General features: G+C 39.9%; 1 protein-coding gene across 2 annotated transcripts; it reads left to right on the plus strand.

Moving 5' to 3' along the window:
• Positions 1 to 24,705, plus strand: PPP4R3B (protein phosphatase 4 regulatory subunit 3B). 2 transcript variants are annotated; one of them, XM_054821809.1, is made up of 16 exons: positions 1 to 501; positions 1,666 to 1,721; positions 7,874 to 7,972; positions 9,551 to 10,171; positions 13,587 to 13,664; positions 14,453 to 14,569; positions 15,706 to 15,822; positions 16,210 to 16,341; positions 16,857 to 16,959; positions 17,863 to 17,904; positions 18,026 to 18,184; positions 18,858 to 19,027; positions 20,046 to 20,185; positions 20,650 to 20,834; positions 21,368 to 21,492; positions 21,967 to 24,705. In XM_054821809.1, exons 1-16 carry the CDS (start codon positions 360 to 362, stop codon positions 22,060 to 22,062), a joined length of 2,382 nt encoding a protein of 793 aa, XP_054677784.1. In that variant the 5' UTR covers positions 1 to 359; the 3' UTR covers positions 22,063 to 24,705. The 2 variants fall into 2 exon arrangements, with proteins under 2 accessions (XP_054677784.1, XP_054677783.1); XM_054821808.1 differs by having other exon boundaries at positions 5 to 501; positions 21,290 to 21,492.
• The last annotated feature ends 169 nt before the right edge of the window (positions 24,706 to 24,874 follow it).

Here is a 24,874-nt window from a genome sequence, read left to right on the forward strand (position 1 = left end):
CAGCTGCCGGCCGCCGTAGCCCCTGCGAGGGGAGCCCGTGGCCGGGCTGGGAGGAAGAGAAAGGCGGCGAGAGTCGGGTTACAAGATGGCGGCGGCGCTGCGGTAGCTGCTGAGGCGGCGGAGCGGCGCCAGCGAGGGCCCGAGCCGGGGCGCGGCGTCGCTCTCTCGCCGTCCGGGAGCCATGAAAAGCGGCGCGTTAAAGGCCCCGCGGTGCCCCTGAGTGGCCCGGCGGCCCCGCTTCCTCCCTCCCCCCCGCCCTCGCTCCATCGCCCCCCTCTTCCCCCCCCCCCCCCCGGAGGCGGAGCGGGCCCGGGCCTGGGCCCGGGGCCGGCGCGGAGGCCCGAGGCCGGGGCTGCACCATGTCGGACACCCGTCGGCGGGTGAAGGTCTACACCCTCAACGAGGATCGGCAATGGGACGACAGGGGCACCGGGCACGTCTCCTCCACCTACGTGGAGCGGCTCAAGGGGATGTCGCTGCTGGTGCGCGCCGAGTCGGACGGTGAGAGCGTGGCCGGGGCTGCGCGGAGGCCTAGGCCGCCCGCCGCCGCCCGGGCCCGGGCCTCCTCCCCTCGCTCCCCGCGGCACCGGCCCTTGCCGCGCAGCCCGCCCGGCCCCGGCGCCCCTCGCTGCCCCGCTCGCCAGCGCTGACACCCGCCGCTGGGCTTGGCTGCTGGTGTCTTCCCTCCCCGCGTTTATTAGGGAAGACCCCAGAGGATTATTCTTATTTCCTCTCCCTTTCTTTGCTTTAGCTTGCGGCTGCGTTTAAAGTTTCCTTCCCCAGATAAGCCGGAGCGGTGTTTACCACCGCGGCCCTAGACTTTTCCCCCTTGCAGTTACATTAGCCGGCTGCATCTCTTTTGACTGAGTAGAGATGAAGTTGTTCCGCGTGACGACATCTTGTTCGCTTTCAGAATAATTTTGTTCCCTTTTGAAGTGCTCTTTCCCTCCCCTTCTTGCTACTATAAAAAGTTGTTCGGTTGGTTGGGGTTTTTTCCCGTCCTAGAAATCCACTGATTGTATTCGAGTTGCGTGGCGTTCCTCATGTTTTATTTCACTTTAAAGTCACCTTAAGGGTCTCTTTTGGAGGGGGGAGGGTACACGCTCACCACTTTGTCAGCCGACAGGTGCTAATGTGCTAAATAAACCACCTAAGACTGGTATAAATTACTCTGGAGCTGTTGCCAGGATACATACACTACTTGCATACACGAGATAACGTCCCTGGGTTTGTAGTATCTAGATGATTCACTTCTGAAGGACAGTTGAAGGAAATAAAAGCAAATGGCCCACGTGGCTTCTGTGGGCAAAAACATTTTTATGCTGGGCAGCGTGTTACCTGGGGCGCGTTTGTATAGGTTTGCTGAACGGCCTTTGAACAAGGTATTTGTTGCACCAGGTTTCAGGAGAAAAAACAGCGCTACAGAGAATTTTGGTCTAAATTAGAAGAGAAATAAATATATTTTAATAGGGATATTTATGTTGGATTTTGACTTGCCTGGGTTTTTTTAGGGAATTATGTTTAAAGACGACGGTTCTCCTGGCCTTTCTGTAAGATATGGTTGAAGTTGAGCATATGTTGGCTGGCGCATGGGTGGTTGTTGTAAGATGCGCGGAGATGTTTATTTTGTTAAACTTAGTAAATACCTTTTCGTGCCTTTTTCAGGGTCGCTACTGTTAGAATCGAAGATAAATCCAAATACTGCATATCAGAAACAGCAGGCAAGTATTACTGCTAGGCTTTATTTTTTTCTGATTACTGATGCTGAGGAATTGTTTTATGCTCAAACTAATTGTGTGTTTCAGGGAAAAAAAAGCAAAGCAGCACGACGTGGAATTGTCAATGGTGTTTTTTAGAGAGGTGAAAAACTCGCTTAGAAGTCTGTAGGTGCTATAATTTTTCACGTTCTGGAAATTAAAATGTGGGTCTCCTAAAAAAACCCTTTTGGACTTCAGGCTTTGACGAGAATACATGCAATTTGGATAGATATTGAACTCATTACAGGAAAATTAGTTAGAATCATTTACGTGTAACTTTTGTCTTCTATCCAAGGCTGTTCAAAATAATTGCTGAATTAGGAAGGCAAAACTTTGGCCAGCTCTGTTAGAGCGTATTTACTTCTTGAGTTCTTTTTCTGGAAATAACATGGAGGAATTTGTGGGACTTCTTTCATTGTTGCTGTTTTCAGCCTTGAAAACTTCTTCTATCCTAAGTAAACTGACTAGCCATGGTGAGACTTACTTGCAGGGTTGTGTTTCCTGGGGGTAAGCCTTCTGTAAAACAAAGTAGTAAACCAGTTGGGAGCGATGTTAATAGGTCACTTTTATTTAATCCACTACAAAAACTAGCTTACTAAATCTTTTTTCCTTTTACTGCTTTTTCCTTTTTCTGCATTAATTTTTGTTGTCTCTGCCTGCATTGTTCGAATGGTTATTACTGTTTATTTTCTGTCTGTTCCTTTGTTCTGCAGTAGATTCTCTCTTCCTTTTGTTCAGTGATTTATACTGCTCTTCATCATTATGGTATCCAGAAGTGTTTCAGCACTAGGAAACAGTAATTTTGTTCTTCCATATCTTTAAGGATTTTGTTTGGTTTGCTTTTTTTTTTTTTGATGGAAAGGTGACAAGTTATGTTATGAGAATTTGAGGAAAGAGACTTTGTTAGGTCTTGAGCACAGGTTGGCTGACTTTAGCTTGGGAGCGAGTCAGAGTCTCAGGCCCAGCGTTTCAGAAGGCTCTGTTTACAGTGGTTTCTACTTTTCACTCCTTAGACATCAGTGGATTTAGTCAGGTGGATGACAGTCGTAGGCTTTCTTTGGGCAGGCCACACTGAGGAAGGAGGACGGTCTTCATGGAGCTCTGCAGCATTCTGAAAGTCAAGAGCCTCGAACTGTTTCCTGTTTAGTAGAGGAAACTAATGTATAATGAAATACAAATACAGGTTATGTTGCTCTAAAGTTTTAAACTGCTTCCTTTTGCAGCCTGTTTTCTGAAATGTCATACAACTGATTATTTGAAAGCCACCTTAATTGGTAGCAAAGTTTCAAGTGACTTAAGTGGCTTTTGTTGTCATTTTTCTTGTGGAAGTCTTTGTAGGTTGTAGTTTTGAAAACTCAGGCTGAGGTTTATTTTGATTGGCTCTTATCAGTGATTCTAACGCTTTTGTGTCCTCATGGCTGAAAGTGTTTGCTTCACTGTTTCATCTTTTGAAGTATAGTTTTGGGTTGGTTTTGGGTTTTGTTTTTTTAAGAGTAGTGATTGATGATTTCCAGAGACAGCTTCTAGGTTTGTCTGTCCTCTGAAACCATACAGCTTTTAGCTGACAGAGCTTTGTCCTCAAGTTTTAAGTGCTTCCTTCTGAGTAGCAAAAAGCAGACCTTAATATAGCATTCCCATGCTTTTTTCTCAGTTTGTGAGATTTCAGTCTCATCACCAAAAGGCTGTAATATTAAAACCTGGGTGTCTCAGGAGCAGAGCCTTTTTAAAAAAGGTGGAAACATTTCAGCAAAATGTTTTGGTTAACCAGAGATGGAGAGGTGGTCTTCCCTCAGCATCCCTCCTTGAATGTTGAAGTCTGTTATGTAGGTGGGCTGAAGACTCGGAGGTTTCAGTGATCTGCCCTTGTAGGTGAATGGCAGCGTGGAGGAGAGCGCTCTCTTTTCTTTCAGTTGCAGATTTTCATTACAGTGCTGATGGTCTTGAGTTTGGGCAAAGCTGCGAGATGGTGCAGCTTGATGGAAGGGAAATGTGCCCTGCCTACACATCTGTCTTCATGTAAATTACTTGAATGGACTTAGAGGATAGTTATCACTTAAATTCTGATTTGCATAACAACATTCTGTGAAAAAAGAAAACCAACTGGTTTTTAGTTGCTGTGCATCACTCTGCGATTCTCAATATTACACTGTTTGTGCTTAGTAGTACTATAACTATTGACTAACCATAAACAGGGCAGGCCTGTTATCTGCTTTCTCAAATCGTGTTTGTGGTCACCAGCTTTCGTGCAGAATTCAATTCTGTCTATGTGTTAGGCATACTATAATCACAACCTCTTTCTCAAGAGAAATAGGGCTTGGATTGGACGTAGGTGCCAGGCTTTAGATCCCCCTGGATTTTGAGGCATGGGCTTTGAGAATTACATACCTGCACTAGACACCCCAGATTTGCCAAAGGGCAGGGTCTGGTGCGTTCTGGAGGCTCTAGCAGGAGCAGTTTAAAAAAAAGTTGTTACCACACCCTTTTGTCGTTCCGCCCTCTTCTTGAGGTTACTGTTCCCTGGCAAAACTGGCAGAAGAGCGTGTCTTCAGCGAGAAATCAGATGGATCCGTTCGTGTGCTTTGTTCCTCCACCTCCTGCAGCGGTAATTTTCAGTTGCGTGGCTGTAAGACTTCAAAATGCTACAGAAATCCTTACTGTGAACACCGCTTTCTGATGTGAACTCTCCTTTAGGTGTGCTCTATCCATTTTCAAATCTGAGCTGAGGAATGTGTGCAAATACCGTCTTTTGCATAGAGTTGCCATCACTCATGTGACAACAGAGCAACTTGCTTCAGGCAAAATCAGAGTTACTTCAGGCTGGTATTTAACACATTTGCAGGGGTGCTGTTAAAGCCAGCCCGAGCAGTTGCCAGAGGGCTTCTTCACTCTTTCATGCCAGCAGGAGTATTCATGTTACTGTGTGACAGGTTAGATGTAGGAGCTGATTCAGTTGAAATACCTCTTTTTGCCAGATTAATTTTTATTGGCATTTGTTCCCCCATCTGGGTGACTCTACAGCACGCTTGTGCTGGCCTCAGAGGGGGATGAGGGGCCAGGGCAGGAACGAGGAGAGGTGGGGTAGAAAACATTGCGCAAACCAGCACCAGCACTGATGAAGGGTTTGAACTACTCTTAGTTTAATTGTTCTGAGTTAATCTCTTCTTTTGTTTGTCTTGCATTGTGTTTGAGTGAATTAAGGAACATGGCTGTTGCTCCTTGGCTGAAGAGCATCGCTGGTGCTGATCTAAGCAGGCGGGAGTGGAAGTCTCTCGCAGCAGCTAGGCCTGACGACGTCTGTCTGTCTGTGGTCTTCGTGGGTTGTCTTAGGTCATGCAGGAAGTCTACACCAGATGAGTAGATTTTACATTGGTATCGGACAATTATTTTCTGATGAAACTATCTTTTAAGTCTTTCAGAAATATTTTTGGAGAAACTTACGTAACTTCTGCTTTGTGTGGGCAGCACAGATTGTAACGAATACTGCTCAGTAACTCAGGAATTCTCACAAAAATCTCTATGGGTGCATGCAGTCATCTGAGTTCCTGCACTGCATCTCTTACTCGAATGATCCTGGGCTATGAACAGGACTTCTTCGTGTCCATCTTTGTTCATTGAGACACCTCTGAGTCTCAGCTCACCTGGAAGTGTATTGATTTTGAGCGTCAGAGCATCAGTAATTTCACAGAACGTTTTAAGATAAACATTTCAGATTTTGAGTTCTGTAACAGCCATAAAATTGTACTGAAGAATTTTTTTTTTGATTAATCTCTAAAAGGGAACCTGATTAAGGAGCTGACCGAACTTTTCAGTTCCCACAATTGACCGCTGTAATTTTTTCCTTGAAGCCCAGTTCAACTGCTCACTCTAAAATGGCACACTGTAAACGTAGAGATTCAGCTGTCTGTGAGCCGGAGATGAGGGTGGACAGCTGTAAGCAAAAACCGTGTCAGCTATATGATGCTGTACCATTTGCGCACGTGAATCAGAGCCCCAAAGCAGGGGGGCTACCTATTAATATTTGTGACTGTAGGACAAAAGTGCAAGTGTAATATAGGGCACTGTAGTATAAGCAAACAACTCTTGTGAACAGCATTAAAACCATAGTGCAATGAGCTCAGTTCTTTCCAGAATGGGAAAACTTTGTTTCTTTAAAGCAATATGTAAAAATGAGAAAGGAAAAAAAAAAAAACAAAACTTGAGCTTGTACAAATGCTGTTGGTTTTGGTGTGGCCTGTGGTTATGTTTTGGGAGAAGAAGCTGATTTGTTGGTAGGCATTTGTGAACAGCTTTGCTGTAAGAAAAAGATGTTATGCTAAACTTTTTTTTTTAAAGAAAAAAGCAAAGACAAACCCCTCAAACAACGCAACTGCATATGGATGTTTAGAGATTAAGATTACTGTAGAAAAGAACTGAAGAATTAATGCCCTATCAGCAATGCTGATTTTCATTCATGTGATATTGTAGCAGCTGGCAAGTTGTGTTTGCGGAGATTTTTCAGATAGCTGTGCTGATGGAAGAGTTTACCTACTGTCCCATGCCAGCTGGGTCAGTAGTCCTGTCCCAAATATTAGTCCCCTCACATCTGCCAGTGGAAATACTTGTGAGTGCTCTCTGACCTATTTAAGCCCAGATAACTGTGTTAATAAAGGTCTGTTTAAACCATCTAAACTAACCTGATTTTGATCAAAAAGGATTAAGGAGTGGTGATTCAGACAGTAGGTTCAAGAGTGGTGATGATCATTTGGTAGTAATTATGGTTTTGTCCCTCTGTCTTTGGCGGATACGTGAAGGATGGTGACTGAGCAGTGGTTGTACGATATACCATGTCATGGATTGGCCTTTTAGCATAGAGGACACCTTATAGATGATAATCAGCTTCATTGTTTCCTGTCATTTGGTGCACAAAGGGAACTAAAAAGTACTTTTGGGGTAAAGAAGTGAAGGGGCAATGACAGAGCCTGTTTCTTGTTGCCCCTGAAGTTTCCTCAAGTATATCAAGTAGCTGTTGTAAACCAGTCAGATATTTGTTTGGGTTTGGTTGCTAAGCTTGAAGGTATCACTTTCAATATTTTGTTTACAGTAAAAGTGATGCAAAAGACTTAAAAGCCTTGATAACTTTTGTGGTGAATATTGATCTCTGTAAACGTGGGAAGTAAATTACGTTATTGATCATTAAGGAAGGGTTTGCTGATGCTTTTTTTTTTTTTTTTTTAAAGCATAGTAATAGTTCAGGAAGTCAACAAACTTGGCAGAATGTTGAAGCATTTTGCTGGAGCTCATCAAATGTACTGCAAAGTTAGCAGAGCGCTGTTCAGTTTGAACATTGTGACATGAAGATGAGTTTCCTGTAGGATGCTAAACTATATATTTGAATATTGAAGCAGAGGCTTACGTTCCTTACAGTACAGCAGCAAATGTCCTAATAAAACCTCATAAAAAGCCTCTTTTTAGTCTATTCAGAAATTCCAGTAGATCATCCAGATTCACTGTGCAAGTGCACAGATGGAATTGACGGGGAATAGTAATGGAGGAAAAAACCAACTTGCTAAAATGAAAATACCTGTTGGCAAGATGTTGGTAACTTACAAGTTTTGGATTATTCAGATTTTGTGTCTTTTAATTCAGGAAAAAATATTTTAAGTGTTTAGGTTTGTTAGTGAGGCATTATTTCACACATGGCTATGGCTGTCTTAAACTCTTTCTGAGGAGGAAACACTGTAATTTGTATTTTTGTTTATACTTTCTTAAATATGAAAAAAATTGTTATATTGCAGATTTTCTTAATCTCCAATATGTGCACGTTCCCTTTTCAAGACTGTTGGCTCAGAAGTATGTTGCAGAAAAATGCCATTATAACTGTTTTGGATATGAAAAAAAAGTATATTTAAATGTATAATATGTACGGTAGTGGTCATTAAGTAGCAAAAAAGAAAGATTATGTCCTTTATGGCAGAACAGGTAATTTAATATTTTAGCGGCTTATGTTCTTTTTTGACAAGTGTAACATTAATTATAATTATTGCTTCTCTAGTCATAGGACTTAACGGAATACAGATTAATATATAGTGTAGATCTCTTTCAGAAGCAGTATTTATTTATTTTTTTGTCTTAAACAGGACACCCTGATTGTTTGGTCAGAAGCAGAAAACTATGATTTAGCACTGAGTTTTCAAGAAAAAGCTGGCTGTGATGAAATTTGGGAAAAAATCTGCCAGGTACAGTTAACTTCAAATATTCTCTTTCTTCCAGATATTTTAGTGTCTCCTGCAACTTCATGTATTTGTGCTGTAATTTTTAAACCTACTTCTAAAATAAATATGTATTGCTCATTATTTCCTGTGGCTTTTCTGGGCAACGTCTTAAGTTGCCACTATTTAGAACACTGTTGCTTTCATAATTGAATTCCATGCTTTTGAAAAAAAATCAATGTAATGATGAAACTCAGGTGCTTGGGGGTCTCTTTTGTTTGGGTTTTTTTATTAGAAAGGGGAATGCCAGATGTTTTAATTGTCTTTCTCCCAGGCAGCCTTGGGAAGCTAGCTTGTTAGAGTGTGGTGGAGCTGAAAATGTGTTGTAATAAGGAGCTAGATAATTCACTGTGAGAGACAAAGAGGTGGCATTGCTGTATGAGTTCAAAAATCTCAGCGAAGTTTTTTTCATCAAGACCTAAGTCTTATTGACTATCTGTGTCTTATGGATATTTTAATCTTCATTGTTTTATCACAAAACAGTTTAGATTTTATACTTTCAACTCTGGAAGTAACAAGTCAATGAAGTTGCACCTATGTGTACTTAAAAGAAACCCAGGCTTTCATGTTGGAATTTATCATAACCTATCAGATTTTGAAATGATGCAATGTAAAGCTGTTAACTAAAGAAACGTAGAGCTCAGATTTCCTAGCAGTTTCCTTTCAATATACCAGGCAGTTTGATGGGTTCTTAATCTTTTGGTTTGGAATGTAATGTCTTCTCAGCCAGTTCTGAAATACTGTTGTTGAAAGGAACCGATCCTAGCAACCGCAAGTATATGCGTCTATTAAATAGTCCAGCTTTTAAATTGGTTTGAAATTGGGACTGAGCTGATGACTGGTCTAGGAGGAAGGTCTTCATGTGATCAGACAACGTGAACCAGTAGCCTTGGGCTCTTTCTTCAGACTCCAAAACCCTTCCTGCTCTGTTCTTGAGGCTCCTGCATACCTGACTGTACTGTGAGTTAACAATAGGAGGTCATGAATTCTAGAACTGGATCAGTGGGAGCAACCAAGTATAGGATGTACGAGAAGGCCAGGGAAAGGAGTTAGAGGGGCAGACAAAGCGGAAGGAAAGCGCAGAGTGGGACGCAATTGCTTCCCTCTTTTCTTGTTCAACTTTGGTATTTGTGACGTTTTCCTGCCTTTGTTCTTGGTCTTTTTGTTATGTTTCACTTAATGTTGGTATAGCTGTGGGCTCTTATTACGAGTTTAAGGCTTTGTATCCTTCTGTTTGAGACACTTCAAAGAAGGTTTTGTTACGCCCCTCTTTTTATATTTTGCGCTTGTCTCCAAAGTGTTTCAGACTTCTTGGCTACACAGATGCTGTTAGGGTTTGGTTTGATTTTTTGACAAAAGTTCTATTGAGGATAATGATAGTGACTAGAATTCAGAGGCAGCAAACTCACTCCTCTGCATGGCTAGCCATTTTCCAGGCAGCTGAAGGTATAAAAGTGCTTACGCACACATTACTACAGTTATTGACTTGATAATTTTTATATATGTTTTGGGATGAGACAGTAATTGTGTGTGCTCTCTACTTAGGTTCAAGGTAAGGATCCCTCGGTGGAAGTCACGCAGGACCTTATTGAGTCAGAAGAGGAACACATAGAAGAAATGCCTGAAACTAGTCCTTTGATCGACCTTCCTACTTGTGAACTCAACAAACTTGAAGAGATTGCTGACCTAGTTACCTCTGTTCTCTCCTCACCCATCCGCAGAGAAAAGCTAGCGCTGGCCTTGGAGAATGAAGGCTATATTAAAAAACTATTACAGCTTTTCCAAGTCTGCGAAAATTTAGAGAACACCGAAGGCTTACATCATTTGTATGAAATTATTAGAGGAATTTTGTTCCTCAACAAAGCAACTCTGTTTGAGGTGATGTTTTCTGATGAGTGTATTATGGATGTTGTTGGATGCCTCGAGTATGATCCTTCTTTGGCTCAGCCAAAACGGCACAGGGAGTTCTTGACCAAAACAGCAAAATTTAAGGAGGTTATTCCTATAACAGACTCTGAACTCAGGCAAAAAATCCACCAGACTTACAGGGTACAGTATATTCAGGACATCATCTTGCCGACACCATCTGTTTTTGAAGAGAATTTTCTTTCTACCCTCACTTCCTTTATTTTCTTCAACAAAGTTGAGATTGTCAGTATGTTGCAGGTAAGTGGTTTTTAATATGGTATAGATAGATTGTGTGTAGATACCTTTAGCTGTAGTTTTGAAATTGAATACAGCTTAAACACTGTGTAAATTAATCATACATGCTTTCATTTGCATAATGTTTTGAATGCTTCCCTTTATTTCTGATACTTTTATTTTTAAAATGGTAGATTTCAGGTGTGTACACTAATTTTTTTTAACGGGTTGTAAACAGTTAAAGGTTCTTCCTGATTCACAAGCAACATACACGTTTTGAGCTGGTTTTGTATAGATATACAGGGAACAAGGAACTTTTTGTTTTATATATCAGGGACATTGTGACATCTTTATAACAAATTCTGAATCTGTGTTTCAAAAGACCATGTGCAGAACTATTTCTGTTATACTACTATTTACAGTACTAACTTAAAATCTTCGTGTTGTAGTATGAACTAATTCTTTTCTTTAATATCATACTGATATCCAAAAGTAATAATGAATAACCAACATGTTACTATGTCAAAAACCTGATTGAATACTTTGTAGTCAGAAGCAGGCTTAAAAGCAGTTAGGCGTGACAACCAACCTGGCCGGTGGAAGGAGCCTTGGTAAAGGGCTGTGTGTGAACTTCATGACATCTTGGGGGTTTCCAGTTCATATTTTGTTGTGCAAACTAATGGGTACTAAAGTGGTTTTATTCTGTTTCTGATCCGTGTCCTTAGAAAAATGGTGCATTGGTGTAGAATAGGACATCACAAACCTCTCAGTTTTGTTTGGAGTGTGGATAGTCTCTGTGAAATAGGAAGATGTATCGAGGAGAAGAGGAGAGCAGTAAAATTGTGGGAAGAGAGAGGAACTGGAGAGAGAACATTGCCATAAAGAGTATTTCTAAAAAATGCAATAGAGAACTGGAAAAAAATCAAAACTACAGAATTGCATGACTAAGCTTTTGGATTTCTTTCTACTTTGGTTGAATAGCAGAGAGAAGCTAAAAAGTAAATCCCACTTGTGAATTAATGGCTTTGTATTAAATAAATCTTTCCCTTTTTATTCTTTTGCATATATTACTTTTCTAAAACTAAAAATAAATTCAGTATCATTCTCCCGAGGCCACACTCCTGCTTCCATTTAGAGATTTTTTTTTAACTCTGTAAACTTCTTTATTTTTCATACGAGTTTTTCTGTACTGAATGTTTAATTGTGCCTTAACAGAAAACCGTGATTTTTTCCTATTACCTGTAGTACTCTTGGAAGACAGTTCTGTAATCCTGTGACAGTTCTTTGCTACTCTGTCACTGCCATCTGTGCCATAGTAGAGAGAGTACATGGCACATAGGTTTCCCTAGCTGTTTTAAAGACTGTAGCAGAGACATGCGTGTTGATTTACAAATAATGTTGATGCCTACATCATTTGACCTGCCTTGAGAATTGCAAACTAAGAAGAAAGTATATATGGAAGAGATGTTACTGATCGCACGCCTGAGGGAAATTACGTGGTAGTACGGACCTCAGGTTCAGGACTGGTTTTGCAGCGCCCTGGTATAAATCAGCTTTTTGTTGTGGCACAAGAACTCTAAAGCTCCTTTGGGTTTGGTGAACACATTAGAAGTCTTGTTACCCTAAATACACCGGCAAAGCTCCCTAGAAGGCAGTTTATAGGAGTAACAGATTGTGTTTGCTGCAGCAGTAAAGCTCCTTTCTACGGGCCGTGAAGCAGTAGATCTCGGTGCTGCTGTCGATGAGGGGCAGCAGCCACATGGGAAACTGAGCGAGCACGGAAATCAAACCTAGGTCCATCCCATGCTTCCGGACATCAGCACTACGCTGTGTGGCAGCGTTATACAAGGAAGAGATCTTTCTGTTGCCGAGTGTTCTGTAGCGGAGATTTTCTAGCCTATCTGTTCTTGATTGTGGTACAAGTACTTTTTTTTTTTAACAGGCTTAATTAAGCTATTAAAGCCAGCAAAGCTTAGAATAAACTACTAAGTCTGTGTATGTTACGCTCTCTCTGATATTGATTCCAGGTATCATTTGTTTGTAAAGCGCTTCTTCCCCCACGCCTTAAAATTTTCAGGAACAAAATTGTGTGAACCTTTGGCTGGCATTCCTGTAGCTGTAAAAATTCTGTATTACATTAGCCTAATAAAGCACGCAGATTTTAGCGACAGCGCACAGAAAAGTAGAGAAATAAGCACCGTTTATGTTATGCAATGTAATGTTTATATATATTTATTGGAATGCTGCTATTCCGTTCATGTTTGTTCAATACATAAGTAAAGTTTGTAGAGTTGGATCAGTACGGCGATGCGTAATTTTGTAATGCTGCAGCATAATATTACTGTTTGCTTTAAGATTTATATTGTATTTAAAAGGTAACAGAGACATTTGATTTGAGAGAACGCCAATGCTGTTTTCCATGTGAAGGAGTGCAGAGAACTTGATGCAGAGAGGGCAGGAAGTGCCCAAACAGTTGAGAGATGATGTTGTTCATCCTGGTTTTCTTGTACCTTGAGTCTTAAGCAACGGTGTAACTGAAACGCTTAACAAGTGAAATGTTGTCCTATATACACTTAAAAATAAGCCTCTCTTGGTAGTAGAGGATTTGAATATGCAAAGCAAATGATACTGAAAAAAGTTTTCCAGATTGGAAAAGCTGAACTTCCTACAAGCAGAGGAGCTTGTTTTGAGAACAAGGTTGATGGGGACATGGCTGTGACAAACTCATCATGTATTAATGTGGTCACCCTTGCGTAGGTGGACTGACAAAATGTTTGCAGTGCTGCAGATCCGAAATAGGGTAACTGATACGTGTCTGATGTTCATGGTGTAGCGTGAATGGCATAGATGCAGTGTGGTAAAAATTGTCTCTCGGCAGTTTGTAATGTGGAAGTATATAGACTACGCCCCTCGAAGGTTACACGCAAGGCGTGGGGAGGGAGCCTGGAAGATTTTTCTGTCATTTTCTGTAATTTTGATGCATGGGGATGGGTGGCAAATCCTACAGCGAGTGTGTGGGGTAGGGCAGAGCTGTAAACCACCGGGGGTGGTGTGGTGAGAAGGAAAGGAAACGGCAGGTTTGTTTAGAAGGCAGTTTGAGTAATCACCACCTGTGCTCAGCGTAACCTGTGGTTCTGGTCTCCGGGACCTGCTTCCGCTGCACAGAATGAGCGCTGGAACAATACACTGGAAACGATCCTCCCAAATGCGTGCTCTTGCATTTCCCTTTTTTGTGATAAAATGTAGGTGTGGAGAAAAAAAAAAAAAAAACACAAACCCTTATGTACCAAATCTAATGCATGGCATTTTGTTTGTAATTAAGCATCATAGCTAAGCTTAAATTAAGTTTGACTTCCTACAGAGTGAGATCCAATAAAGATCGATGTTTTAACTTTTAAGAGGCATTGTGTAAGTCATATCCTTCTTGTGTGTTACGCAGGAAGATGAGAAATTTTTGTCTGAAGTTTTTGCACAATTAACAGATGAAGCTACAGATGATGACAAACGATGTGAATTGGTGAGTCAGTGGTCTTGGTAGTTCTTTGAATGCTTTAAACTACAGAGATTAAGTAGAAATATTGGAACCGTTCTGCTAGTTCTGCAGTCACTGTATTTCTGTAATCACAGAATAATTTCTTATGTAGCTCAATCTTCATTTATGTACTCCCTAGAAAAATATTTCTGTGATGTAAGCTCCGATTTACTTGTTCTAAATAATTATTTTATTGTTGAGAAAGTACTAAGCTGACATCCTAGACTTACAGGTAGACTTCCTACCAAGTACTCTTCAACATACCATATCACTTATATTTGTCATATAAACACTGCTTTTTTCACTGTACTTTACTCATTCAAAAAGATCCTTTAAGTCCTATGGCTGAGGATTACCAGTAGTCCCGTAATAGATATATTACAAATATTATTTAGCCTTGAATATGCTTATCAGCTTAAATTGCCTTGTTAAAAACTTGCTTTCAGCAAGGGAAGCATCTTTGTTCTTTCAAACAAAAGGCACGCCAAGCAGGAGCACTGATCCTTCATATGCTCGGGTGATAAAATAGCTACAAGGTGACTGTATCACTTTGAGGCAGATTTCAGCCTCTTAAATTTGTTTGGTTTTACTTTCTTCTGCTTTCCGTTGCTGATGTTGTTGAGGTTGGAGGAGAAAGGACTAGAATAATGCTGTTTTCTAGGAAGGTACATACCAGCCAGTACATAAACTCTGATGCAAATTGTAACAGTTTGCTACTTTCAGAGAGTTTTCTGAATCAAATGCACCTCAAATTATTTTTTCCTATACAATAGGTTAACTTTTTCAAGGAATTCTGCGCGTTTTCTCAGACGTTACAACCTCAGAACAGAGATGCGTTTTTCAAAACTTTGGCAAAGTTGGGAATTCTTCCAGCTCTTGAAATTGTAATGGTAAGTGATTTTAATAACATTTTTAAAACTCCACAGCCATTTAACCAGTTTTCCAGATCTGCCGAGCACCTTCGTATAAATTTGATTGGACGGCTTTGCCCTGCTGAACTTTGAAATCTGTTGTAACATTCAGACTTCAAAAGATCTCCACAGTTGTCAGAAGTTACTTAACTTTATTACTGTTGTTATTTTTGCTTTGCATGATGGACAAGTCTGTAGTAAATACAGTCCTTCTGACAACATAGTGTGAAAATGGAAAGATACTCTGTTTCATGTGGCAGCTTGGTGGGTTTTTTTCTGTTGTTGGAACAGTGCCAAAGAAGTATTTTTAGATAATCTTGAACTGCTAGCTTGTTCCTGTCCGAAAGATCATGTAATCCTTTTCAGAGCTATAAAGCAGATTAATCTATCTTAATCAGCAATGTGAAAACAGAACTTTTTTTCACTGCTTTGGTTGAAGCAGCTGTTGCTGCCTGACCGTTGCAATTCGTCTGTCAGTGCTGCTGTTACTCAGAAACTATAAATTCAAGGGGTTTTATATCCTGGAGTAACAACCTGTGAACTTACGAAAGGACATTACTGTTATGGAAACAAAAAAGTCATATCGATGTTGAGTGATTAGATGAACCCTAATCTCATTATTCTTTCCCAGGGCTAGACCAGTCTCAGATAGTTCCTGTTACATTAATACTTTAGGCTTAGAAATTGTACCATTATCAAAGAAAATTGCATACCTTAAGGAAAATTATTAATTCTTGTTGCCTATAAATGAATACAGAACTCTTTGTACAAATGGATTTGTTAAGTTGGTCCTTTTGTACAAAACCAATAAACTGTGGATAACAGGTACAGAATATTTGCATCCTAAATATTGTAGCAAATAGCACCATACATATTTTTCCTGCCTAAATCAGGGCTATCAAATTCACAGAAATCCTGGCATTCTTTTTAAAGGAGGGAAATAGTGGGGAAAAGATTTTGCTCTATTTTTTTCTGTAATGGTGTTACTGCATCTCTTGTAGAAACTTTGCTAATAAAATGTTCTCAAAACTTACCTCCCTTTGCTTTGCAGCTTTACTTGATAATAAATAACAAACTTGATTTAGTCTAATACATTCCTCTCTTTTTTTTATTAGGGAATGGACGATCTGCAAGTTAGATCTGCTGCTACAGATATATTTTCTTATCTAGTAGAATTTAGTCCATCCATGGTCCGAGAATTTGTAATGCAAGAGGCCCAGCAGAGTGATGACGTAAGTAAAAGTGGTTTGGAGTTTGAATATACTCGTTTTAGAGCAAACAGCAAAAAACCCAGCAAAACAAACCTCTCCAGAATTTGGGATACACTTAGCTCAAAAAATGTAGATACTAGAAACATGGGAAAAAGTAGATTTAAGATGTAAAACTGTCAGAGCACGTTGCCGTTCCAATGTTTACAGTAATAAGGTTGTAGCTCTGCCTGACAGTGATTTTAGGTGAGGAGGGCTGGGCCTGACAGTGTCTAAATGCAACTTTTTCAATTTTTCGGTTTCACTTCATTTAAAACAAAACAAAAAACCCCAACCAAAACTAATATGGAAACTAGGGAAATAACTCCACTATTGAAACTGTCTCTAATTATTTTTTGGTTTGTTTTTCAGGATATCCTCCTCATCAATGTGGTCATTGAGCAAATGATCTGCGACACTGATCCTGAACTTGGGGGAGCTGTTCAGTTAATGGGGCTCTTGCGTACTCTGATAGATCCAGAGAACATGTTGGCCACAGCTAATGTAAGAAAATACAAAGGGGTAAAGACACTTTACTGTCTCAGCAAAATTAAAAGCCTAGTTTTTATTGCTGTTACTGTGGTTGGAAGATAAAAAAAAAGAGATTTTTATTCTTTTTTGACAATGGTGTGTATGGTCTGATACTGAATTTAAACAAGCTAAAAAATAAGCTAAAATTTCCCTTAACTTTTGGCAATAAAAGGTGTGTGTATGTGATATTGTGCAAGCGTTTAATAAACTAAGCAGTCCTGTGCTTCAGTGAAATTGCATGTTTGCATCCACGGTGGGCATTTTTTGGCGATAGCTAGGTTGGTTTGATGTGTCTCAGCTTTTTTCCTTCAAATAAAGAAATGTATCTTATTTGAGTGAAGATAATGTTGCAGGACCAACCAAAAAGATACAGGCAGACCTGAGGGAGTTGATAGAATTATTCGCGGGCTGTCTTTTATGTTGCTACTCTTACTTATTAAAAGGAAGTATACAGATACGAGTATTTAATAAAGTTGTCTTTGTTTTAGAAAACGGAAAAAAGCGAATTTCTCAATTTCTTCTACAACCATTGTATGCATGTTCTTACTGCACCGCTTCTGGCTAATACATCAGAAGATAAATGTGAAAAAGGTAATGTTACTTTTTTATTCTTTTTTGTCCCCTTGCCTTAAATCTTGTAAAGTTTTCAAGTGATTTACAATCCTGGTAACAGGGGAGGCCTGCTGTCTTTTGTAAATTGTACACTAGTTTTACTAGTACGGTTTTAAAGAGTATCTGCTGTAAAGCAGACAGTGTCTTTCATTCATAGTTACTTTTTTCTAAAAGTTTACAAAAATACTGTGACATTCATCAGTGGTTACATGGTTCCAGGCATTGGGTACGCTCAGGGTGTTAACTCTGAAGACTAGTTTTCACCTGGTTGTAGTACAGAAATGCTGAAAGATACAAATACACCTTGGAACCCCTTTATCTTGTTTCTTTTTTTTTATTTTTCCTGACAAGAGTAAATGAATTTGGAACTCTCTGTTTGGTGCATGCAAATAACACTCGCTAGTTTCTCTGTAGTGCTTTACAAGCAGAAATTTAACATCATTACAGCCTCTGGAGTCAGACTTTTTCTGACTACTCTTTCAAGAGATTAAATCAAACATTTTTACCAAATACATATCGGTCTATTTCCTCTTACTCATCTTCTCATATTAAGTGCTAAGTCAAAAAATGTTTTATGCATTTTATACGAAAATAAAACTTGTGGAATATCTGTAACACTTATAATCGTATTTGAAAAATTTAGAATAGGCACTTTCTTTTAGTCTAGGTAGGAATAATATTCCTAAGTATTGGATTATGTATTTTCACCTAGTTGAGTTTGAAACTTTGTGATGTAAATTGAATATAGAAATCTCGCCTGGTATGCATTGTTGCTTACAGCAACTTTTGATTTGATGCAATTGAATTGATTGTTTCTCCTCACCTTTTAAATAATTACAGTGCTTTGAAAACCTGCTTCTGATTTTTTGTTTTTATTTTCAGATGCAGTAGTTGGGTCCGCTAAGAGTAATACAATTTGTCCTGGTAAGCTTTAATTGACCTTGAGTTTTGAAACTTGTTGTGTATGCGGTGTATGGTGGTTTTATTTAAAAAAAAAAAAAAAGAAAAGAAAAAAATAACCTTAAGGCATTATTTTTTCTTGTAGACAATTATCAAACGGCACAACTACTTGCCTTAATTTTGGAGCTGCTTACTTTTTGTGTGGAACACCACACGTATCACATCAAGAATTACATTATGAACAAAGATTTGCTAAGAAGAGTACTGGTCTTGATGAATTCAAAACATACATTTCTGGCCTTGTGTGAGTATGGAGCTGTTGGGATTTCCTTTGAGGTTGTATGTGCTGTGTGGAATGTGTATGAGTACAAGAGTATATTTAAATTCAAAATTCATGGTAATTTCCTATTTATTTTGGAAAAAAAGGTAGCAGATGTCTGTTCATGTAGACCAATCCAGTTTATGGTGGGAGGAGAATTGTACCTTTTGAAGTCCACAGTGATCCTTTCAAGTTTTTTATGACAGTAAGGATCATTTGTGATCGGCTGCCTTAGCTCATTTAAATGGAAATGCTGTCATTTCTTAATAACCTCATAAATCTAGTGCTCCTTGTGGAGAGTGAAATTTTGTCAACCATGGTGCTTAAAGAATAGGTACTGGTTCTGGGAGGTGTGCGCAGAGAAGCACAGGAATGAGCTAATAATTTAACGTTGCGTGTGTTAAAGTTTATTGCTGCCGTATTTCAAAAAGAAATTAATGAACCCTGTTCACTTTCAAACACACAGGAAAGTCAAAGAATGAAAGAAAAAATTTACCTGTCAGCAAATGTTTCTTCTAACTTTCAGAAAGTGCTTTTTAGTGCTCTGGGTTTGGGGCTGCATCTTTCTAACATCGGTTTTTTTCAGCTCCTTCCAAGAGAAGCAGATGGGAGCCCTGGCATGCAGTTATTAAATTCTTGACTTACTGTCTTCATATAGGTGCTCTTCGCTTCATGAGGAGGATAATTGGCCTAAAAGATGAATTTTATAACCGTTACATCACCAAGGGAAACCTGTTTGAACCAGTTATAAATGCTCTGTTGGATAATGGAACTAGGTACAATCTGCTCAACTCTGCTGTGATCGAACTGTTTGAATTCATCAGAGTGGTAAGTTAAGCAGCTTCTTTAGCCCTTACACTACACATGTCGGACATCTCGGGTAGAAATACAAAATGCAAATCTTTCATGTGAAATGGTGCATTACTACTTAAAACCACAAACTAAGAATCCCATAGATAAAATATCCAAATAGAAAGGAGCCTGTAAGCTGCTTCGTGCTGTTTTACTTGACTGTCCCTTCAGAGCGTGTGCGTAGGCCCTATTTATATGGAAGTCTGTGTTAAAAGATCATAGCCTGTGGGTGAAATGCTTTCAAGTGGTTGACAGTGTTTCAGGACTAAAACCTCAAAGTGAGGAATTAAGTGAAATATGTTTTATGTGAGTAAATCTAGGTATTATCGGGTATAAATGAGACAAATTAGACTATAAATTTGAATGATTGTTGTCCTTTCAAATCCTACACGTGTGCTTGCTTGGACAATGTTGGCTTTGAATTGGTAGCTCTTCCCCGGCAGCGTTTGTGGGAACAAGGTCTACGTGGACAGGACAGACAGGACAAGCGGGAGCGCCCAGTTTGGTGTATTGCTGGGGTAGAAAACAAGGGCTTGCAGCAGCTCCCGAGCTACTCGCTGCAAATGCCGTGATGCGTGGGAGTCTTCTCAGGGAATCTTTGTGGTCTGCGAAAATGAAGGGCAGGCTTTAGTCACAGGATATCATAGCTGCTTTCTTTTCCAGCAAGAAGAAAATGCTTTGTGTCTCCAGGTGACTTTTGCCACCTAAATGCTGGGTTGTCTCAAGAAGGCTTAATCCTAGATAGCATGATGGTTTAATCAAACTATTGCAAATAGAATTGGGACAGTACTGAGGATATTGTCCATTTATATGGGAAATTTAATAATTATTTCTAGACTTCAGCTTTTTTTGTTAAAGAAAATTCTGATTACTTTGCATTTGTTCTTTACAATAATGTTTTGATTCTAGACAATGAATTGGTTGCTTTAAAAATAAACTCAAGCTTTCTGAACATGTTAATATTTGAGACTGAAACACTTTTGTTTTTATGCAGGAAGATATTAAGTCCCTTATTGCACATATAGTTGAAAACTTTTATAATGCACTTGAATCTATCGAATATGTTCAGACATTCAAGGGATTGAAGACAAAATATGAGCAAGAGAAAGACCGACAAAACCAGAAACTGAACAGGTACAACCCAGTTTGTGCAGTCTCAGACTTTTATTGAATGCCGTGATGTACTGTCTTCTTACTGCTGGTTGGTTTTTCTTCCCTAGAGGGCAGAAAAAGCAGAAGGCTGGGATTGGGGTTACTTTCATTCTTGATGAAAATTCTTCAATTAGAGTAAACCCCCATCTAGCTTTCCTTGTGGCCTGCTGTAGTACAGTTCCTATTTGTCAGTGTATTACACATTACATTCAGAAACTCTGAGCTTATGTAGAGCAGAACCTTCTTCTGTTGCTCAGTGGTAGGATTCAGTCTGCTTTATTGTCAGCTGAGGTTTTGATGAAGCTTACATTGACGGTAGAACCAGGGATGGAGCTGGACTGTCTTCTCAAATGCACTGAATTCCTTCTACAGCGTCACAAGCCTGATCCTGGCCGTGCCTGAAAGAGCAGGCAAAACTGGAATCACTTGTCCTTTGTCTCTTACAGTGTTCCATCTATATTGCGTAGCAATAGATTTCGCAGAGATGCAAGAGCCTTAGAGGAGGATGAAGAAATGTGGTTCAATGAAGACGAAGAGGAAGAAGGTGAAGCTGTTGTACCTCCAGTTGAGAAGTCAAAACAGGAGGATGATTTTCCAGATAGCTATGAAAAATTTATGGAAACTAAAAAAGGTATTTACTAAATTTCAGCTTGTCAGTGCTAAAAGTGCTCTATGGCAGATACATGGAGTATTGTGTAAACAAACCAGTTGCTTGTGCTCTGTATGATAAGCAGGAGTTAAGAGTATTCTTTACATGGTAATTAAGTAACGAATTCCTAACGGGTCTTTGCAAGCTAGTTTAGGATTAAAGCAACGAGTTAAATTGCTCCAAGCACGCATCTAGTCTAAATGGCATTCAAAAGCAAAACTTGGTGTGTGCTTGTGTGCGCTGCGTGAGCAACGTCCTGTGTGCTGTTCTCAGTTTGAATGCTGGCGTGCTTTGGGTGAGGTCAGCAGGTGAGCTGTTGATTTAAACTGAATTAAAAAAAAAAAAAAGGCAGTTTTTGCCCTATGGTTGTGCTGTGATGTGGATTGTACTCTGTGGTGTACAGCTGATACTCAAGTATGAAAATGTTTGTCCCTCAGCTAAGGAGAGTGAAGACAAAGAGAATCTTCCAAAAAGGACTTCAGCTGGGGGATTCAAATTCACTTTCTCCCACTCAGCCGGCGCAGCCAATGGTGCAAACGGTGCAAACAGTAAATCCGTGGCAGCTCAGACGTCGCCAGCGAGCTCCAACGGCTCCTCTTCAAAGAACGCAACCCTGACCACGGCGGTGACAGCCGCAAAGGTGGGAGAACTTGTACAAAAGCTGCTGTCCTCGTGTAGGCCAGTGGAGCAGTGGCATGAGGCTTTACTGGTTGTAGGCAGGGTGTACGTACTAATTCTTCCAAAGCCCTGTCTAGTTAAACCCTTACTGGTTTGGGGGAAGGCTTAGGGAGTTCCTAGGTGGGACTGGAATTTAACTGTGTAGTTGCTGCCATCTGTGTGATACACATACAAGATTGAGGTTTTTTCTGAATTATGTTCGTGGCCTCCTGTTGGGGAATTACGAAGTGTTTTTAAGCAGATTAAATACAGTAAGTAGTAATTGTGAGGCCAGATCCAGAGGAGCAAGGAAGTTCTACTGCTTTTTTAACCTTGTGATTCAAAAACATTCTGAAAACAAATGGGTTTTTGAATGAAAAAATTGCACGTTCCTGGGGACTTTTTTTCAATGTGAGATTTTCTTTTTTTTTCTTTTTTTTTTTCTCTGAATTGGCAGGGAAGTCTAGTTGGCCTAGTGGATTATCCTGATGATGAAGATGATGATGAAGAGGAGGAGACATCTCCACGGAAAAGACCTCGTCTGGGTTCATAAATGAAACCAAAACTTTGGAACAAAAACTTTTATTATGGGGTTTCAAATGCTGCAACTGTTTTAAGAGCTAAAAAGAATCTGATTCAGAAAGCTTTCTCCCATGAGTATATAAGATAATACAAGGAGTAGCAAAAGAAACTCAGTATATCAGCTAGAAAGGGTTAGTTCTGTAAACACAAAGCTTCCAAGGAACTTAATATCTTTCTAGTAAGTAAGGAGTCTGCCATTCAGGCTGTCAATAAAAATAAAAAATGTTAAAAAAAAAAAAAAAGTGGGTTAGTATTCACAGAACCTGGATGATGGCTTCTCAGCAAGGAAAGTCTCAGGTGTCGGGAGGGCAGGGGGAGGGAAAAGTATGGTAAACACTTTTTTAAAAATATTGCAGGGTTTCCCCAGTGTTTAACAGAACTAGGAAAAAAAAAATTCAAGTTTAAATTTTGAACCCAGTAATCTTAATTTCGTAATGGTGCTGTCAGTTGTGTTCTTTTAGCAACGCCTCTTTTAAAAAAATTTTAAGGGATAACGTAACTCTGTTTGCATAAGAACAATCCAGATTTTGGGACCATTTATTACCAATTCAATCCCATTTCTCATGGTTGGAGGGAGGGACGCTGCAGTTATAGTGCATGTTGAGTTGTTTAAAACAGTTAAAAATAAGTTTTAATTTGTATTTTTCAAGAGGACAACATGGAAGCTGGATTCAAAATGGATGGTTTTGCTTGGTTTTTTGATTAGACATCCAGTAATATCTATGCCAAGGAACGATCGCTTCCAAACTATCTCCAGGAGGTGCTTGTGTCAACGGGGTGCTGTACACAGTGCACCCAAATAGCTGTCGGCTTCACGTTGTGAAAGAGACCGAATTCAAACTGCTTTCCGTGTTAAATGAGCTGTCTCTTCTCGGAGCAGCAAGTCATTTTCCTGTTGGCGAGTTTAAATTGTGTAACTGAGGTGGTAATAAGAAACACTAACAGGTTTGTCATAGCGATGAATTTAGCGGCGTTTTAACACCAAAGTCACTTTGGACCAAGTTGGAATTCTTTACTAACGGAACACCGGTCTTTGAGGCAGAATCAACAAGCAGCACCGGAATCTGGGTGTAATATGAAAGCTGCTTTTTTTTGAAAAATAAAAGCACATTCCACGTTGTAGGTAAGCAAACTGCGACAAAAATAGGCGAGTTGATAGAGGCAAACGGTCCGGGTTTTATTTTCAAGAGCAGCAAGTGAACTGTAAATATTTTAATGTTAGTTTGCCCATATGTGATCTGAGATCATGAAGAAGTGAGAGGAAATTTCCCCATGACAACTAATGTGTCAGAAATGTTAAAATACGAAACCAGCTGCAATCCACCACATAGATCACTCTTGTAATATGTGTTATGGGTCCATTTCTCCTGGAATAGTTTAAACTGAAGCAGTTTCTCTGTTTTGGAGATTTTTGTAGTTAATTTTAATTTTAGCTATTGTTTGGAAAAAGATGGGCTGTCTGTGTAGATATGAAGTATAGTTTTTTCCATAAAACAGAAGTTTATTTTGTATTAAAAATACCACTGTACTTGTTTTACACCATTTGTATACATGTGGTGATATTAATGCTGAACTGTAAAATTCAGGAATTAAAATGTGACCCTGTAATTCCATAATTATTGCTTTTGTTTGGTTTGTTGTACATGGTAAGTTAACTCTGAATTTTAAATGTGGCCATTTTAGAGTATTTTTAAAGACTAGTTATCCATGCAGTTTTAAAAGTAACTCTATACCACTAGATGAAATCCCAAAGGGAAGGTGCGAGGAGTTCTTACAGACGTGTAAGCTAGCCACAAGTGTTCTGATGGATGATGCTTCACGTGCGTGGACCTGGGGACGGCGGTGTTGCCCTCTGCAGGCTCCAGGCAGCCGAGAACAGGACTCCGTATTTTTCACCTGTGCAATGAAACGCCATGTCAGCTCCGAAGGCAGGGGATCTGAGGAAGCGGTTGCTGGTGAAGCATAGCTGCAGTGTCGTCACCGTGTGCTCACTCTCCTGCTGACGATCATCTGGTTTGCTTCCTGATGAGTCTTTTCTCTCCACTGGTAACGATGATTAAATTACTCCAGCACTATGCACGCTACTCAAGCGGCAGAGTTACGCAGTATGTGCCTTTACTAACCTGAGGCTGAAACGTTGCGTCACCTGGTCTGTGGACCCAAGTTGTCCCCGTTCTCTTTAACAGCTACCTACGTTCTCTGAGAGTCTGCGACTGAAGCATGTTAGTCCTCGCTCAGTGTTCCCACCACCCCACCTCTTCCCTGAAGTACTGTCAGGAGCTTTAAAATACATTCAGACCAACATGAGGGGGGTTTTTTTTTTTTTTACAGCAAAACCAAGAATGTCATGAATTTTTATAATTACTAGAAAAAGACTCTGTAAAGTGGCATTAGATGTCCCATTTAAAAAGAAGAAAATCTAAAATCACAGTAGAAGGTGAACTGTCACCCCCATACCTGCTGTGTCCCAGTCTGCCTGGGTTCTGCCTGTGGGCAGCCGCGTTCCCGTGCCTGGGATCCTTCCACTACCACTCTTTTTGGAAAAGAACCGAACATCTGCCAACATGTATCAGTTATAAATGCTATTTTAATAAAAAGTTACATGAAACTTGAATTGGTCGGGTTGTTTCTCTTCGTGCCAGTTAGTATATTGCAGTCAGCTATGCAGTGACATGGTGTAAATCGTAACCTCTCGTCCCTGCTTCATTTTAAGTCTGGCAAAGCCAAACCAGTAAACGACATCGTAAAAGATCGCGACCGGATTGCTCGTGGCATCCCTAGCG

Source organism: Grus americana, chromosome 3 (genome assembly GCF_028858705.1).
Source record: "Grus americana isolate bGruAme1 chromosome 3, bGruAme1.mat, whole genome shotgun sequence".
NCBI classification, from domain to species: domain Eukaryota; kingdom Metazoa; phylum Chordata; class Aves; order Gruiformes; family Gruidae; genus Grus; species Grus americana.